The sequence below is a fragment of the Schistocerca serialis genome, chromosome 7 (genome assembly GCF_023864345.2).
Source record: "Schistocerca serialis cubense isolate TAMUIC-IGC-003099 chromosome 7, iqSchSeri2.2, whole genome shotgun sequence".
NCBI classification, from domain to species: Eukaryota; Metazoa; Arthropoda; class Insecta; order Orthoptera; family Acrididae; genus Schistocerca; species Schistocerca serialis.
Genome location: NC_064644.1, coordinates 143,000,950 through 143,020,009, shown reverse-complemented (window position 1 = coordinate 143,020,009; position 19,060 = coordinate 143,000,950). Strand labels below are relative to the sequence as shown.

The window sequence follows — 19,060 nt, the reverse complement described above, 5'->3', positions numbered from 1 at the left end:
TCCTAATTTTACAGTTGTTTTTCTCAACAGCTCAACACTACTTTTTTCACATGATTTCTGTTTATTCCATGATCTTTAGCACTAATCTTTGTACACCGATTCTTTATTGTTTCCTCTCTACCTGACGTATATTTGGAGCACATTAAGCAGATACCTCTTACATGAGATTTCTTAATCAGTACTTTCGTACATTAGATACCCTTGTACCACACATTTTACTTGTGTATGTTTGACATACGGACGTAATAACATATTTCTTTCAGCAGGAACAAACAGCATGCTGTTCACAACAAAATGAACTCTTTTTCTCTTTTGTCGTGTACCGTCATTACCAGTAGTTAGACGAACTTGCAAAATTTTGCAGAAAGTAGCATTTCTTAAATACAGTTATTGTAGATGTGTTTCACAGTATGTAAGATAGTTTTAAGCAGAAAAAACATTAATTCATGATTGTATAAGGCAGATGCATTCTTTTGTAACTGAGATTCGTCGCATGGTTTTTCACTCATGATGTCATTGTATTGCAATGCTTATTTACTGAAATTATTTTGTTTTACTGATAAGGAATGAACTTACATTTTTATTGCGTATTGCATATGGGGTTATGTCATTTGTTTAGCATTAGGATTTGTAAAATTCTTACTAAGCACTATTGACTGATTCTTTAACTTTTATGATTGTCCACGTATGTAATATGTTACAACGTTTATCTCTATGTAATTCTATGATTTCGCATATGATTAAGATTTATGCTTGGACACCTGCACTGTGGTAGGACTAAGCAAAAAAAATGTACGATTTCACAACAGCCTAGTCTGTGGTTGAACCGAAAAAATACTTTTGTGTCAAATATGGTCCTTCACTCTCAGCAGCGTGGTTGTGAGATATCTTTGGCTTTGAGTTGTCAGAGTTTCTCCTCTGAGTCGACTCCTAGCCTACTGACACATGAACTAATCTGCTTGTGTTACGGTTGTAGATGTCAGTGGAATCAATTTATGTCTTACACTGAGTCCTCGACAACGAGCACTTCGAAAAACGTGGTGCTGCAGTGTGTGCAGTCATGTTATTTTCGAAATCTATTGCATATATTTTACCGACGACAGTATTCTTTACTTAAGACACTACAAAAACTACTGCAGGGCGAATCTAACATTTGTGACGAAACTAAGTTTTTAGCAAGAAATTCACAGACTATGTGCAATGTGTTTTTCTCGCAGCATCTAATGTTATGAAAACAGACTAGATAGAACATATATCAAGAAAAGCTAAAAGACTAACTCTGGAATTTCTATGTCATAAAGACTCATGGACACCTACTCTTGCGACTATGTTAGTACACCTGTGCACAACGATTTATTCCTTTTGCAATCACTATTGTTCCTGTATTATTTGGACTTGTGTACTTTTTTATCGTGCTTGTAGTACTTAGTCACAAAATTTTACTTCGTTAACGAATTTCGCAGATTAACCTTTGTCAATTACAAATCTCACTCCGCAAAATTCTGGCCGGTGAGGCCGAGGGGTTGTGATAGGAGGCTGCAAATTATTTCATGGCAATTTATCTACTGTTTGGATGTCAAAATCGCGTAAGCGCCATTGTACTGTTTAAAATTATGTGCGGCAAGTGTCATCAGAGATGCTGCGTCCCCTGCAGACTTGCCTGGACCATCTCTGCTATACAAGATACGCGAAAAATGATGCGCACTGTTAATCGTTGCATGAGGAGACGCAGTAGTCGGTATTGGTGTGTCATGAGTAATGGTACGGCACAGGCTGAGTGGTTCGGTTGCAGTTACACTCTGAGGATGTGGAAAACTTTGATTTATTGATTAATTATCTGAGATGAGAAAAGAGAGTGAAGCATTTCGAGAAGAATATTTTATTATGATTATTTTGATGAACAATATAAAACGATTTAATTCAAGGCAATTTATTTCAGATTTTGTACTTTATTGTGGCAGCTTGTAGTTACGCATTCTTGGTACAGAGACTTGAGTATAGGGATTCTTGGTTCAGAGACTTGAGTATAGAGAAAGATAAAGAGCCCTGCATAATTTCCAATTTGAATTTGGGGGTAGGAAAAACTGTTCAATACTTTATGTCATTTTTACGTGTTGCTTTTTGAAAAGATCTTATTTTATGTTAAATACTGTTCATGTCCGTGCCCTTTAGAACTGTAATTTTTTGTTTATTAATGATTGTAAAGCAAAGAGAAAGATAAATTTTCATTACAGAACTTTTCTAATCAGAAAACGAATTACATTTGATTTTATAATTTATCCCAACTAATTATCCACATCCAAAGTTCATGGCAAAATATGAGTTATCACTTTTACTTATTCAGGTTTGTTATGAACCAAGTGTGCTTTGCCTTTTTTAAATAAAGAGAGCGCATTGCACCAGGCGCATCTCAGTGAGTTAGTAGTAGCTCAGAAAATGCGACGCGCTTTCAAGTCAAGAGCAGCGTCAAGGTGTTTTCATTGTACAATAGGTAGCCAACATTAAATAATTAAAAAAAGGAAACATTGAGTTTTCTAGGGCAGATTTGTCAGTTAACAGTTTCTTGATTCACTGTGTTGAATTCAGATAGTATTCTTGTGATTACGAATGTTTAAACAGACAGCGAACCAGATAGCACTTTCAAGTTACTTTCTCGTTGTCAGATTTTGCAAAAGACTCTCGCGATCGAATTCTTACGTTCAAAGTTTATTAACTCTTATGAAGTGCCCGGATCAGTAGTATGTGTACAATGAATATGTAGTTCTCTACCAATACTTCTTAATCTGTAAATCGAAGAATCAATGACGGAAATTAAATTTAAGTTTACAATGGATAAGTAGTCTATTACCACTAGTGCTCAATCTGTAAATCGAAGAATCAATGACGGAAATAAAAGATATGTTCAAGAACGTCACTAAAATTCAAGTTTACAGGTTAGTAACGATTCGGTTGGCTGATGACATTGTTGTTCAAAAATTCAGAGTGAAAGGCTAGTAATGATATAATTCGCTGATGACAATTATCCTCTGCGAAGATGGAGAAGAATTACAAGATATGCTGAATGGAATGAACAGTTTGATGAGTTGCACAACACATATTGAGAGTAGACAGAAGAAAGACGAATGTGGTAAGATACAGCAGAAATGAGAATCGCGAGACACTTAACATCAAAATTCGTGGTCACGAAGTAGATGAATTTAAGGAATTCCACTATCTTCGGTAAAAAGCAGGCTATTAACGGCAAAGTAAGCTTTCCTAACCAAAAGATGTCTATCAGTGTCACACATGTGCCTTAATTTGAGGAAGAAATTTATAACAAAGTACATTCGGAGCACAGCATCGTATGGCAGTGAATGATGGACTGTGAGAAAACGGAAGGAAACAGCATCAAAGCATTGATATTGAAAATTAAGAGTACTGATAATGTAAGGAATGAGGAGGTTCTCCACAGAATGACGAAAAAAACAAGTATGGAAAACATTGAAAAGAAAAAGGAACAGGGTGATGGCACATATGTTAAGACATAAGACATCCGCGGTACTAGTTTGAGCTGTAGAAGGTAAAAGCTGTAGAGGAGGACAGATCAGACAGCGGAATACACCCAACAAATAATTGAGGACTTAGGTTGGAAGTGCTACTCTGAGATGAAGATGTTGGCACACTAGAGGTATTCGTGGCGGGCCGCATGAAACCAGTCGTCAGAAGACCTTTGCCTTAAAAAAAAATGCATGTATATACATATATATATACATATACATATACATATATATATATATATATATATATATATATATATATATATATATATATATATACAACCAATTTAAATATATTACGCTATTGAGACATGGTTGCGTGTAAGTGTGTAATTGAATATGCTTTTCAACTTGTAACATATCATGTATTGGCAGCTGGTTGACTTGATCATATCAGTTGGGAAAACTACAAAGAAGAAGAAGACTAGCGCCAAGGCAAACTTGCAGTTTCGATAAGTAAATTACAGCTTACCGACGTTTCTATCTTCTGCCATGTTGGAGATATAGTCGGCTGAAATCGGATGAATATTTTCGAAACATCCTGCGTGATGTTAATTAATCACCCCGCAGGAGACATCACATCAGTACCACGTAACACCGCTTCTGTACTTGATAATGCCTCAGTCCAGTGAGGAAGAGAATGCGCAAGTTGCTTTGGGTACGCCATATTCAGCTGAGGACACTGATTGTCGATTAGACCCGATAGAGCAACCAAATTGCAAGGACGTTGATTGCTACTTTTCACCCGTTCTTCAGGTAGTCCCAATCACTTTTGTAGAACTAAGATCGCGTGATTTAGCTGGCAAGTCGAGATGCAATATGGTGCCTGAGTTCTCTGAACACAACTGTTGTCATCTCGGAAGGCACGAATGCCCACGGCATACATATCGTGAGCATGAACAATTAGTCACGGAGAATGTTGAAATAAACATCATGGTTCATGCACGCGGGAATCTGAATAAGTGTGCCCAAGTATGGTATGAAACCGGCCTCAACTACACGCGCCACACTCGGCGGGTTAAACGTCTTACTTGGCCATCGGTGAACTCGACGCCTTTTATTATTTAAAATGTGAAAAATATGAGTTGAGTCAGACCACAGTAATCGCCTCCCGGACACTGTTATCCTGTCTCTATGTCGATTGTCCCGTTGGGAACATGTTGTTGTGGCCAATGGCCTTTCCGAGGTACCTGAGTTCAAAATTAGGGATGAGCGATGATGGTAAATAATTGATGATGCTTCGATTATATCATCAACGTATAAACATCGATGATCAATAATAATCGACCACAGAACATCAATGTTTTTAGCGTGAAAGGTAAAATTATAGAATGATGTAAGAAACAACATAGAAAAAAATCTAATACCACATTTGTTAATCTATAAATACACCAATATTTAACACTATGTATCTGACAATTTTTTATCCACATACAGTAAAATTAACAGTTTTGAGAGAAGTTTCTGTGATGTCGTCAGTCATACCATCACACCGCCGCCTGAGAGATCGATCCGCCGGATGCGATTCTCTCGATAAACTGTGTTAGCCAAAGAGTACACAGCCAGTTGCAGTACTTATGCTCGCCGCGAGGCGCCGCTAGGCCACTTCATGTGCACCAGGAGAGTAGTGCAGTTGTGCCAGTCTACAGTTCGTAGCCGCGCTCAGTGGTCACCCAGCGCCGATGTCAGTCATCGTCTGCAACTCAGTCATTGCTGTCATCAAGTCTTTGTAGCTCCGTTCCGAGTTAGTCTTCAAATTCACCGGATTCGACATTCAAGATTACGAGAGATTAATTCGTCACTGCAAGATTTGTGACTTCTAGATTATGTCATTCTACAAATGCTTAGTCTAGTCGCGTCTTCTATAATTGTCAACGAACTGATCATGGGCTACAGCAAAGTTAAGTAATAAATACTTTCTTATTTTGTACTCTTGCTAATTAATTGTGTTTTCCTGTTGTAGCTACCAAGCAGTCTTAGCATAGTAGAACCCACGTTTCCACCTCCTAGGCTACCTCATATTTGCCACTTCATGTTGATGGACTCGATTATGGTGGAAGATCGAGAGCCATCTGTTTCCCCTTCTTGAAATCGAAGGAATGGATCACTCGTGAGTTTCAGAGTCCTACCAGCAGTCTAGGTTGTGCAACGACTGCGCTTAAAAGGTTAAAAATAATGGTTAACCATGATCTAGCAGCTCCTCGTAAGGCACACGTTTCTGGAGTCAGTGCTAAGCGACATTTGAAGTGATGTAACGAGTGACGCCGCTGGACAGTGGATGACTGGAAATGAGTGATCTGGACTGATCTGCCACACTAAATCCTGTGCAAATCCTAAGGAAGGGATTGGGTTTGGCTAATGCCTCAGGGGCGTTACAGGCCATCATATACAGAGCCAACAGTGAAGTACGGTTAGTCTGTGGTCTTACGCTACTTAAGAAAACTTAAACTGCGGTAGGATATGAACACATTTTACAGCAAAGTGGACTATGTACCGTAGAGGAACAGTTCAAAGACGATGATCGTATCATTACGGCAATGCAACCTGTCATAAACCAGCATCTGTGATGGTTTGTGGACAGTAACATTCCTGAAATGTACCTGTCCGCACAGAGTAGCGACCTGAACCCAATAGAGCATTTTTGGGATGGGTTACAACGTAAACTTCACTCTAGACCCCAGATATCAACATCACCACCTTCTCTGGTTTCACCTCCACACATTCAGTCATCTCATTGGTGGTGGTGGTGGTTAGTGTTTAACGTCCCGTCGACAACGAGGTCATTAGAGACGGAGCGTAAGCTCGGGTTAGGGAAGGATTGGGAAGGAAATCGGCCGTGCCCTTTCAAAGGAACCATCCCGGTATTTGCCTGAAACGATTTTAGGGAAATCACGGAAAACCTAAATCAGGATGGCCGGAGACGGGATTGAACCGTCGTCCTCCCGAATGCGAGTCCAGTGTGCTAACCACTGCGCCACCTCGCTCGGTCATCTCATTGAAAATGCCCCCAGCAGAGGTCAGTCCGACATTAAGGCCACGGTTGGACACAACCCGTAGCAGGGTCCACTTATAGGTGTTCGGTTACTTTGATCAGACAGTATACTGTGACATCTACTGGCTGCTTCCGCGCTGACTTTTGTCTGGCCTTGTCGGAGTAACGTCACCTGGAGAAGTTGGTGGCGAACTGGTTGAAGACGAAGACCTTCTGGTGGAAGGGCCGGGCGAGGCCCTTCCGCGCGAGCCGCACCAGCTCCGACTTGTTGGGCGGGAAGCGCACGCGCTCGTCCAGCTCGTACGTGGGCACCACGAAGGCGCACAGCCGGCCGCCCTGGCAGTCGGGCGGCCGCGGCCGGCGCAGGAAGGCGGCCACGCCCTCCGCCAGCCCCGAGCTGGGCACGATGTCCACGTCCGTGAGGAAGACGTGCGACGCCTGGCAGTTGGCGCGCGCCACGTTGCGCATGTGGTTCTGCGGGTACGGCGCGCGCGTCCGCCACCTGCGCAAACCAGCAGCGTACCAGCTTCAGTTGTTTTATACTACAGAACCAAATTAAGGGATCACTTTTTCGAACCCCCATAATTTTCTCCCACAGAGACGCAGTACGTTTGAAATCTACACTATTGGCCATTAAAATTGCTACACCACGAAGAAATGCAGATGATAAACGGGTATTCATTGGACAATACTAGAACTGACATGTGATTACATTTTCACGCCATTTGGGTGCATAGATCCTGAGAAATCAGTACCCAGAACAGCCACCTCTGGCCGTAATAACGGCCTTGATACGCCAGGGCATTGAGTCAAACAGGGCTTGGATGGCGTGTATAGGTACAGCTGCCCATGCAGCTTCAACAAGATACCACAGTTCATCAAGAGTACTGACTGGCGTATTGTGACGAGCCAGTTGCTCGGCCACCATTGACCAGACGTTTTCAGTTGGTGAGATATCTGGAGAATGTGCTCACCAAGGCAGCAGTCGAACATTTTCTGTATCCAGAAAGGCCCGTACAGGACCTGCAATATGCGGTCGTGCATTGTCCTGCTGAAATGTAGGGTTTCGCAGGGATCGAATGAAGGCTAGAGCCACGGGTCGTAACACATCTGAAATGTAACGTCCACTGTTCAAAGTGCCGTCAATGTGAACAAGAGGTGACCGAGACGTGTAACCAATGGCACCCCATACAATCACGCTGGGTGATATGACAGTATGGCGATGACGAATACATGCTTCCAATGTGCGTTCACCGCGATGTCGCTGAACATGGATGCGACCATCATAATGCTGTAAACAGAACCTGGATTCATCCGAAAAAACGACGTTTTGCCATTCGTGCACTCAGATTCGTCGTTGAGTACACCATCGCAGGCGCTCCTGTCTGTGATGCAGCGTCAAGGGTAACCGCTGCCATGGTCTCCGAGCTGATAGTCCATGCTGCTGCAAACGTCGTCGAACTGTTCGTACAGATGGTTGTTGTTTTGCAGACGTCCCCATGTGTTGACTCAGGGATCGAGACGTGGCTGCACGATCCGTTACAGCCATGCAGATAAGATGCCTGTCATCTTGACTGCTAGTGATACGAGGCCGTTCGGATCCAGCACGGCGTTCCGTATTACCCTCCTGAACCCACCGATTCCATATTCTGCTAACAGTCATTGGATCTCGATCAACGCGAGCAGCGATGTTGCAATACGCTAACCGCAATCGCGATAGGCTACAATCCGACCTTTATCAGAGTCTTTCTCCTCCTTACATCAACGTTTCACCAGGCAACGCCGGTCAACTGCTGTTTGTGTATGAGAAGTCGGTTGGATACTTTCCTAATGTCAGCACGTTGTGGGTGTCGCCACAGGCGCCAACCCTGTGTGAATGCTCTGAAAAGCTAATCATTTGCATATCACAGCATCTTCTTCCTGTCTGTAGCACGTCATCTTCTTGGTGTAGCAATTTTAATGGCCAGTAGTGTAGTTCAAAGGTGCTAGCAAGCCTCCCTCTGTAAGGGTGCGAAAGCGCATCGCCCCGCGACGTCACCCTCAAGCTCGACAACGCTTCAAACAGAATGCGTTGACACATGCGAGAAAGAAGCTAATGTCCACTGTAAGTTGGGCTAATAATGTCATATTGTTACAAAATTCACGACAATTCTGACAAGCACCACACGATAGAACGGTCGCCTCACAGCCTCGCTTAAGCATATTTCACACCTTATTTTGACATCTCTCTGATAGAGGTCAGAACCGCGAGGCCCGGCTTCGAAATCACGCTGTTTCCTTTTCGGTGGCCAAGGAAAATACTTCGGACACACCATCTCTCAGAATCGACACGAAGAGACCTCAGAGAGTGGCGTAAAGGTTCTCAATGAAACCATCCCTTTCCCTGAGGCGTTGATTCCCACATGCTTCGCGGTCCATTACAACAGTTTTTATTAAAAATGAAACTCCTCCAGCTGCACTTAAGATTTCATATTTATTTGGGTACTAGTTTCGACGTTGCGTCAATGCCATCTTCAGGCCCGTACACTTTGGTGATATCAATTGTGTGTACGGGCCTGAAGATGGCGTTGACGCAACGTCGAAACTAGTAGCCAAATAAAAATTAAATCTTAAGTGCAGCTGGAGGAGTTTCATTTTTAATAATAATTACACCAGCTGATGTCCCACCATCATCCAATTTAAATATGGATGTACGAAGGTTACAACAATTGGTACTGCGATGAGCAACAGGAAGGTGTTCTTGATAACGTTGTCGCTGCTAATACCCTCGCACATTAAAACCTTTCCCTAAGGACATCGTGGTGCTGCACCCCCATTAAACTTTATCACACCCCTTTGGAGTGCAGCGGGGCGGCAGTTTTTGCCCTCGTGCACATGCTGGAATCACTAGTGACCGCTCAAAACCATCTGACGGAATTTCAACGTGATCTGTGTCCGAACTGGGGGGGGGGGGGGGGAGTCTTAGAGGGATCCTTTGCCGTTTTATTCAAGCACATCTTAATGTTGCACTATACGGTGATCACGTCACAGCAGAGCGCAAAACGGGAGGGCTGAAAAAAGCAAACAGTATCCTTTGCCTCTTCGCATCATGTTCAGATTTCGTCCAGTGGCTTTGAACGATTCCTATCGGTTACTTCCTGTACGGCAGAGCAAAAATTGAGGCTGCATTGCACTCCAAAAGGGTGCGATCACTTTCAATGGCGTTGCCGGCCTACCATGTCCTCAGAAAAGAGCTGTATGGTCCGAGGGGGTCTCAGCTGTGTCTAAGGTTGTCAGGAACGTCTTTCCGCCCTTCACCGAACAGTGAACTGTCGTCTTAGATCTCAAAATTTGTGGAAATCATCGCCCCACGGAAACGAGTCGTTTCGTTGACGCACTTTATGCTACGTCTGGAGCCTTTTCCTGTCGATTCTGAGCGACGGTGCGTCTGAAATGTTATTCTCGGCAACTCAAGAGAAAACTGCAAGATTTCAACGGTGGGCGTTGCTGTTCTGACCTCCGTTGCAGAGAAAAGTTGTACGCACATTAAAAATTTCACACTTATGCGTCACAATGGGAGGCAATCAAAGGGTTTCGAAAAAGTGACCCTTTAATCCTGTTGTGCAGTGCACATTCCATTCTTCAGCAATAAGGTTTAAAATTACGTAAGTGTTAAATAATACAATCAAAAGTCGAAACATCTACGTGTCAGAAATTTGTAATTACATAGTCAGCCAAAAACTAAAAAACGGTACCCCCACAAACGGAGGACAAAGCGAAAGGAGACTTCATGGGTTCAGAGGGTATGTGATGTTACTACAGCGATAACAAAATCAAGTGAAATTCACAAAGAAGTTGACAGTATGAGTCCACTCATCAGAATGACATTGCACCGCCATTGACCTGTATGCTAGCACTGATTCGGCTGGGAAAGTGATTGTAAAACCATTACACCCTTTTCTGAGACAGTATGGCCCACAACTGATTCAACTGGTTCATTGTATCCTGGATACTGGAATTGGGACCGAATTGATGTCCGAGCTAATCTCATATACACTGATAAGCCACAACATTACAACCATTGACTTACTATCGATATCAAACAGTCTAGACAATAGCAGCGTTACCTGGCGTGGAATAACGGCTGGTCAGTTATACGGATGGTGCATGTAGTATCAGTGAGCATGCTGTCCGTGTGTAGAATGGGGAAGGCGCGCGATCTGTCTGAGTTTGACCGAAGGCATACTGTGATAGCCCAGAGGCTCAGCACGAGAATTTCGGAAATCGTTCGATTTGTCGCGTGTTCGAGGGGTGCTGCGTGTGGTGTGTGTCTTCAAAAGTGTCTTCAACCAAGTTGAAATCACGTCCATATGTCGTGAGGATGGGCGTCACTCATCATTACAGATGACGGACGTCGTAGGCTGGACAGGCTGGTAAAACAGTCAGGCGGCGAACTGTAGCGGAACTAATATCAGACTTTAAGGTAGGGCAGAGCAGAAGTGTGCCCGAACTCACAGTGCACTAAACACTCCAAACGACGAGCCTCCACAACTATGACTGAACTGGCTATGTGACCATCGGCACTTGACGTTGGCGCAGTGGCAGAGCGTCGCATAGTCTCATGAATCCCAGTACCTTCTGCATCATGCTGACGAGAGGGTGCCAATCCGTCACCTTCCAGGGGAACAGCTCCTCGACGCCTGTTACTATGGGACTGGGGGCGGCTTCTTTGTCCTCTGGGGTACATTCACGTGGGCATCCGTGAGTCCAATGGAGCTCGTGCACGGCACCATGATTGCCAAGGGGTATCGTATACTGGTTGCAGACCACATATACCCCTTCGTGACGATCATGTGTTCCGACGACAGAGGCATTTTTCAACGAGACAGCGCCATGCCACAAAGCCAAGAATATGATGGAGTGGTTCGAGGAACACAGTGGCGACTTCCAGTTGATTTGCTGGCCACCCCAACTCGCCACATCTGAACCCCATCGAACCCATCTGGGATTTGATTGAATGTGGACTCAAAACTCATCGCGCCGCTCACCGGAATTTAAGGGAAGTAGGTAACTTGTGCGTACAGATGTGGAACCAATTTCCTTCAGTGAACTACCAAGGTCCCACTGCTTCCATGCCACGACGCGTCGCCGCTGTTATCTGGGCCAAAGTTGGAAATACCGGCTATTAGGTAGGTGAACATAATGTTCTGGCTGATCAGTATACGTATGTTCTATCAGGGACGGATCTGGAGCTCTTTCTGCTCTGTCGGGCAAAAGGAGGTCCGTCACGTACTTAGGAGATACTTCTGTCAAGTCACTGTAAGGATCAGAAGGTCGCCGCTGGTTCTTCACAGAGTACTAACACAATTACGATTTATTCTGTTTTTACCCTAATTAGCATTGTATCTTGGAAATTTCGTTCACTACAGCCTTAAATATACAATCACCAAAATGTACGATAGCAAAACACAGAGGTATGCCACAACCCTCAGATACAAAGGTACTCTGATGTCGTTGTTGTCTTTCAATGAACAGTTCACCATGGTGTCGCTGTGCCTCTCTGCCACTGCATTCAGTGAACCCACACATGAGAAGCATAGCGGCCAAACTATAAACACTGCTGTGTATCACTCCTAACGTACAACTAACACTGCCGGAAAAGCAAGCACTAGACAAATCGGAGCAGTAATGAATGCAAGCTTTAGAATGAAGAGTAAAATGGGCACTCCTGTTGTGAAAAGCACGATGAGTGAATGTAACAAGTTCGTTTTATAACAAGACACACAGCAAATACCGTCGGCATTAACACGGTTGCGCAGATATTTACAGTGAAATACAGGCACAAAGATAACTGAGTATTGTTGTCATTGTTGTTGTGGTGGTGGTGGTGGCGGTGGTGATGGTTTAATGCAGCTCTCCATGCCACTATCCTGTGCAAGCTGCTTCATCTCAGAATAACTACTGCAACCTCCTTCCTTCTGAATCTGCTTACTATATTCATCTCTTGGTCTCTCTCCACTATTTTTATCCCCCCCCCCCCCGCCTTCCCCCCACCCCCAACGCTTCCCTGCAGAACTAAATTGGTGATCCCTTGATATCTCAGAATGTGTCCTATCGGTCTATCCCTTCTTTTAGCCACGTTGCGCCACAAATTTCTTTTCTCTCCAATTCTATTCAGTACCTCCTCGTTAGTTACATGATCTACCCATCTAATCTTCAGCATTCTTCTCTAGCACCACATTTCAAAGGTTTCTATACTTTTCTTGTCTAAACTGTTTATCATCCGTGTTTCACTCCAGACTTGGCTAAACTATGTACAAATATTTTCAGAAAAGACTTATTGACACTTACATCGGTATTCGATGTTAACAAGCTTCTCTTCCTCAGAAACGCTTTTCTTGCCATTGCTAGTTCACATTTTATATTGTCTCTACTTCGGCTGTCATCAGTTATTTTGCTGCTCAAAATTCATCTACTACTTTAAGTGTCTCGTTTCTTGATCTAATGTCCTCAGCATCACCTGATTTAATTTGACAACATGCTTTTGTTCATGTTCATCTTATATCCACCTTTCAAGACACTGTCCATTCTTTTCAACTGCTCTTCCAAGTTCTTTGCTCTCTCTGACAGAATTACAATGTCTTTGGCAAACCTCAAAGTTTTTATTTCTTCTCTCTTCTACTCCATTTTTTTTTTTTTGCTTCCTTTACTGTTTGCTCAATATACACATTGAAGAACATCAAGGATAAGCTAAAACGCTGTCTCACTCCCCTCTTAACCACTGCTTCCCTTCCATGCCCCTTGAATCTTATAACTGCCATCTGGTTTCTGTACAAGCTGTAAATAGCCTTTCGCCCCCTGTCTTCTACACCTGCTACCTTTAGAATTTCAAAGGGAGTCTTCAGGTCAGGACTGTCAAAAGTTTTCTCTAAGTCTACAAATGCTAGAAACGTAGATTTGCCATTTCTTAATATATATTGTAAGAGAAGTCGTAGGGTCAATGTTGCCTCACGTGTTTCTAAATTTCTCCGAAATCCAAGCTGATCTTTCCTAAGGTAAGCTCCTAGCAGCTCTTCCATTCTACTGCAAACAATTTACATAAGTATTTTGCAACCATGACTTATTAAACTGATAACTCGGTAATATTCATACCTGTCAGGACCTTCTTGGAATTATTATATTCTCCATGAAGTCTGAGTGTATTTCGCCTGTCTAACACATCTTGCGCACCAGATGTAAGAGTTTTGTCATGACTGATCCTCTCAAGACTACTAGTAGTTCTGACGGAGTGTTATCTACTCCTGGGGCATTTTTTCGACTTAGGTCATTCAGTGCTCTGTCAAATTCTTCTCACAACATCACGACTCCCATCTCATCTTCGTCCTCACTGTTTCAATAATTTTACCTGCAAATTTATTTCCTTTACACTGATCGTCTATACAGGGGACAAATATCTCACGAAATAAGCGTCAAACGAAGAACTACAAAGAACGAAACTTGTCTAGCTTGAAGGGGGAAACCAGATGGCGCTATGGTTGGCCCGCTAGATGGCGCTGCCATAGGTCAAACGGATATCAACTGCGTTTTTTTAAATAGGAACCCCCATTTTTTTTTTACATATGCGTATAGTACGTACAAAAATATAAATGTTTCAGTTGGACCACTTTTTTCGCTTTGTAATAGATGGCGCTGTAATAGCCACAAACATATGGCTCACAATTTTAGACGAACAGTTGGTAACAGGTAGGTTTTTTAAATTAAAATACCGACGTAGGTACGTTTGAACATTTTATTTCGGTTGTTCCAATGTGATACATGTACCTTTGTGAATTTATTATTTCTGTGAACGCATGCTGTTACAGCGTGATTACCTATAAATACCACATTAATGCAATAAATTCTCAAAATGATGTCCGTCAACCTCAATACATTTGGCAATACGTGTAACGACATTCCTCTCAACAGCGAGTAGTTCGCCTTCCAAAATGTTCGTCGCACATGCATTGACAATACGCTGGCGCATGTCGTCAGGTGTTGTCGGTGGATCACGATTGCAAATATCTTTCAACTTTGAAATGAAACATGCTATTCAATACCGCTTCAACCGCATGCGAGCTATGTGCCGGACATCCATCATGTTGGAAGTACATCGCCATTCTGTCATGCAGTGAAACATCTTGTAGTAACATCGGTAGTACACTACGTAGGAAATCAGCATACATTACACCATTTAGATTGCCATCGATCAAATGAGGGCCACTTATCCTTCCTCCCATATTGCGGCACCATACATTAACCCGCCAAGGTCGCTGATGTTCCGCTTGTCGCAGCCATCGTGGGTTTTCCGTTGCCCAATATTGCATATTATGCCAGTTTACGTTACCGCTGTTGGTGAATGACGCTTCGTCGCTAAATAGAACGCGTGAAAAAAATCTGTCATCGTCCAGTAATTTCTCTCGTGTGCAGTGGCAGAACTGTACACGACGTTCAAAGTCGTCGCCATGCAATTCCTGATGCATAGAAATATGGTACTGGTGCAATCAATGTTTATGTAGCATTGTCAACACCGACGTTTTTGAGATTCCCGATTCTCGGGCAATTTGTCTGCTACTGATGTGCGGATTAGCCACGACAGCAGCTAACCTACTTGGGCATCATCATTTGTTGCAGGTCGTGGTTGACGTTTCACATGTGGCTGAACACTTCCTGTTTCCTTAAATAACGTAGCTCTCCGGCGAACGGTCCCGACACTTGGATGATGTGCAGGATACCGAGCAGCATATATAGCACACGTCCGTTGGGCATTTTGATCACAATAGCCATACATAAACACGATATCGACCTTTTCCGCAATTGGTAAACGGTCCATTTTAACTCGGGTAATGTATTCCGAAGAAAATACCGTCCGCACTGGCGGAATGTTACGTGATACCACGTACTTATACGTTTTTGACTATTACAGCGCCATCTATCACAAAGCGAAAAAAGTGGTACAACTAGAACATTCATATTTCTTTAAGTACTACACGAATATGTAACAAAAAATGGGGGTTCCTATTTCAAAAAACGCAGTTGATATCCGTGTGACCTATGGCAGTGCCATCTAGCGGGCCAACCATAGCGCCATCTGGTTTCCCCTTTCAAGCTAGACGAGTTTGGTTCTTTGTAGGTTTTTCGTTTGATGCTTTTTCGTGAGATAATTCGACTGGTCACGATCAATGGACCACCCTGTATAGTCCTTCCACCTTACAGCTTTCCCTTCTTTGTTTACGACTGGTTTTCCATCTTAGTTCTTCATATTCATAGAGCTGATTCTAATTTCTTTGCTTTAATTTCCTATGGGTGGTATTTACCTTTCCCCTAGTGAAATATGGTTCTAAATCGTTATATTTGTTGTTTTTTTTAATCTAAAAGATCAAATAGTATGAAAAAATTGTATTTAGCATATTGGATTTACCCACTGAATAGCAAGACACGTTATGAAACAAATTTTCAGTCCCCTTTGCGATTCGGATTGAAATTTCTCCGGTACCTCCACTTCAAAAATAATAATAATAATAATTTCTTGATGGAAACACAATCGAACTGTTTGTTTTCGCCCCTCCAGGTTGGAAACCACTGCGGTAGAGGCTGTACGTACTAAGCTCGAGCTCACCTGATGGTGTCGGCGGTGCGCATGCGCACGAGGTCGCCGAGCATGGCGCCCGGCGTGTGGCAGTCGTTGCCGAGCAGCGCGGCGCGGCGGGGTTCATCGGCGGACGGCGGCCGCTCCCGGGGGAAGACCAGGTGGAAGGAGACGCGCTCGCGCACTGCCGCGTAGCAGCGCCGCAGGAAGCGCACGTAGCGCAGCACCAGCGGCAGCTCCTCGCCCGCCGCGAACAGCGACACCGACATCGGGCCCGTCCACTGGTGCGCCACCTAGACATGGGCACGCACACACGCACCGGACAGTGTCTACAACTGCCCTCTGCATCCCTACACTAGAAGTAGTGATATAAGGCTGTCTTCACTGATCACTCAACAGAAAACGGGCATTGCACTTACGAGCCATACATTACTACCTCTTGCTCCAAAGGGCGTTGGCCCATCATTGCAATGGAACACTGTACCGATTCTGTGCGGCAACAGCACAGCAGTTCTGTGTGGGAATGAATCTGAAAAGTCGTCGGTAGGTTTCCAGAGGTGCATATCACTAGCCGTCTGCACACAGGTCACACATTTTCCATTAATTACGGGCCGCTGGTTTAGGGACACAACTTTGAATCCTGTAGCACGCGAGATGAATTCTACAGGGCTCACATCGGACAAATGTGTTGCCAACAGGGCAAAGTGAGTTCGCTACCATACACCTCAAACCACTGTAGTATGTTTCTGGCGACGAGACACGAACAATCATGCTGATGGACGATGAGTCGCTGTCGGGGAAGACACCAAGCACGAAGGGACACAGGTGTTTTGCAATAATGTTCACATAGTCAACAGCTGCCATGATGTCTTCGATCACTACCAAAGACCCCACGGAAGCCAAGGTGAATGTCACCCATAGCATAATGCGTACTGCCCACACCAACCTGTTTCAGAGGCGTTGTGCATGCTTTGAGCAGCCATTAGCTTGGATTCTGGCGAATCCAGAAGCAACCGTCGACCTGGTGAAACAAGAAACGTGAGTAGCCCGACCAGACGGCCTCTTTTTTCCCCCGGTCCAGTCTCCATTATCCTACGCTCACTGCAGTTCCAATCGACGATGTTGTTGGATCAAGAAGGGAACTTGTAAATGTTGTCTACTGTGGAGCTCCATGTGCGAGAATTTGCGCTGAACAACATGCTGCGAAACGCTTTCGCCTTCCCCATCACTGTTTTTTGTCGTCAGATGTGCCACATGTCGCAGTTTATTTACGCGTCAAGTTCCATAGGACCAAATTGAGGAGCAAATCTCCAAGGTCATGGAACGTGTCAGTACATGAAATTACAACGTAAAAGTAATAACAGTTAACAAGTTTAAGTAAACGCAATCAACAATACAATAAGAATCAGTTTAATTTTTCAAGGAACTCCTCAACAGAACAGAAGGAGTGACCCATGAGGAAATTCTTCAGCTTCGAATTGAAAGCGCATGGATTACTGCTAATATTTTTGAATTCGAGTGGTAGCTTATTGAAAATGGTTGCATCAATATACTGCACGCCTTTTTGCACAAGAGTTAAGGAAGTCCGATCCAAATGCTGGTTTGATTTCTGCCGAGTATTAACCGAGTGAAAGCTGCTTATTCTTGGGAATTAACTAATATTGGTAACAAGAAATGACAGTAAGGAATAACCTATTGAGAGGCCAATGTCAAAATATCCAGACTCATGAACAGGGGTCGACAAGAGGTTCGTGAACTTAGACCACTTATTGCCCGAACCGCCCGTTTCGGAGCCAAAAATATCCTTTTAGACTGGGAAGTGATACCCCAAAGCATCGCCTACTGCTGGTTTCACCTTCCTTCAACAATTTTCCGTCCATGCACAAGACAGCAGCACGCAAACAGCCAACCAGTTTCGCTCGTTCCGAGCTCTCGTGGAGTTGAGGTGGCAAGTAGCGGAGGTTGTGTTTGAAAGTGGTTATTATTCATGAGTTAGTGGTCGTTCGCTACTGAAAGCCTACACAGCCTTCGAAAGTGAACTCCTGTACGCATGCTAGTACTGCTTAGGTAATTCATTGTTTTTCACAACAATCTGTCCTTATTCAGAGTCTGTCTACGTCGATTTCACGATTTTTGGACCCTAACGCCACTGGAATAATGTCCTATTCGTCACTCATCGGCCCGTAAATTTTCCCTGCTGCGTCACGTGCCTGCAGTGTCACCAGGCGGCATTCAGCCTCCTGGTTGGCAAAGATCATAATGTTTTAGTAGATCTCTCTGTGGTACGAGTCTTCATATGAATGTCAAACAAACGAACACCGAATTGAACGCTAAACTCTATACATTGGCCCTCTCTCCTATGAGTCGTCAGATGCATTTTCTCTGGTGTTTCGATAGGTATTTGCAATTTAGTTTTTGCGATGTGCAGCTTGAGCCAGACCTAACAAATACTGCTCATCACGTCAGTAGTGGATCACTGGCCACACGATGCCAGCTTCAGCACTATCGTATCACCCAGATAATTCTAGGAATATTACAATGCTCAGGCATGTGTGCTTGTTATATTTCGCTGAAATTGGCATTTCCTTATCTCTCCAGGAATGCTACCAGGCTCATCCAGTTGTGCTTATCAAATTTTGCTGACGTCAGCATCATCGCATCCAGCCACATGCCAAGGCCATGCTGGGGAAATGGTTCAAATGGCTCTGAGCACTATGGGACTTAACATCTTAGGTCATCAGTCCCCTAGAACTTAGAACTAGTTAAACCTAACTAACCTAAGGACATCACACACATCCATGCCCGAGGCAGGATTCGAACCTGCGACCATAGCAGTCCCGCGGTTCCGGACTGCAGCGCCTAGAACCGCACGGCCACCGAGGCCGGCCATGCTGGGGAAAGGAGGGTCGCTCCCACACCTCACATCTC

At 43.9% G+C, this 19,060-nt stretch overlaps 1 protein-coding gene across 1 annotated transcript in view; it reads right to left on the bottom strand.

Moving 5' to 3' along the window:
- Positions 1 to 19,060, bottom strand: part of LOC126412936 (beta-1,4-glucuronyltransferase 1) — a gene marked incomplete at its 5' end in the record, with an annotated part of 93,550 nt that overhangs the window by 51,757 nt on the left and 22,733 nt on the right. Inside the window, 2 exons of the mRNA XM_050082827.1 lie at positions 6,701 to 7,030; positions 16,163 to 16,425. Of these exons, the coding sequence (XP_049938784.1) occupies positions 6,701 to 7,030; positions 16,163 to 16,425 (593 nt within the window). The remainder of the gene's footprint in view (positions 1 to 6,700; positions 7,031 to 16,162; positions 16,426 to 19,060) is intronic.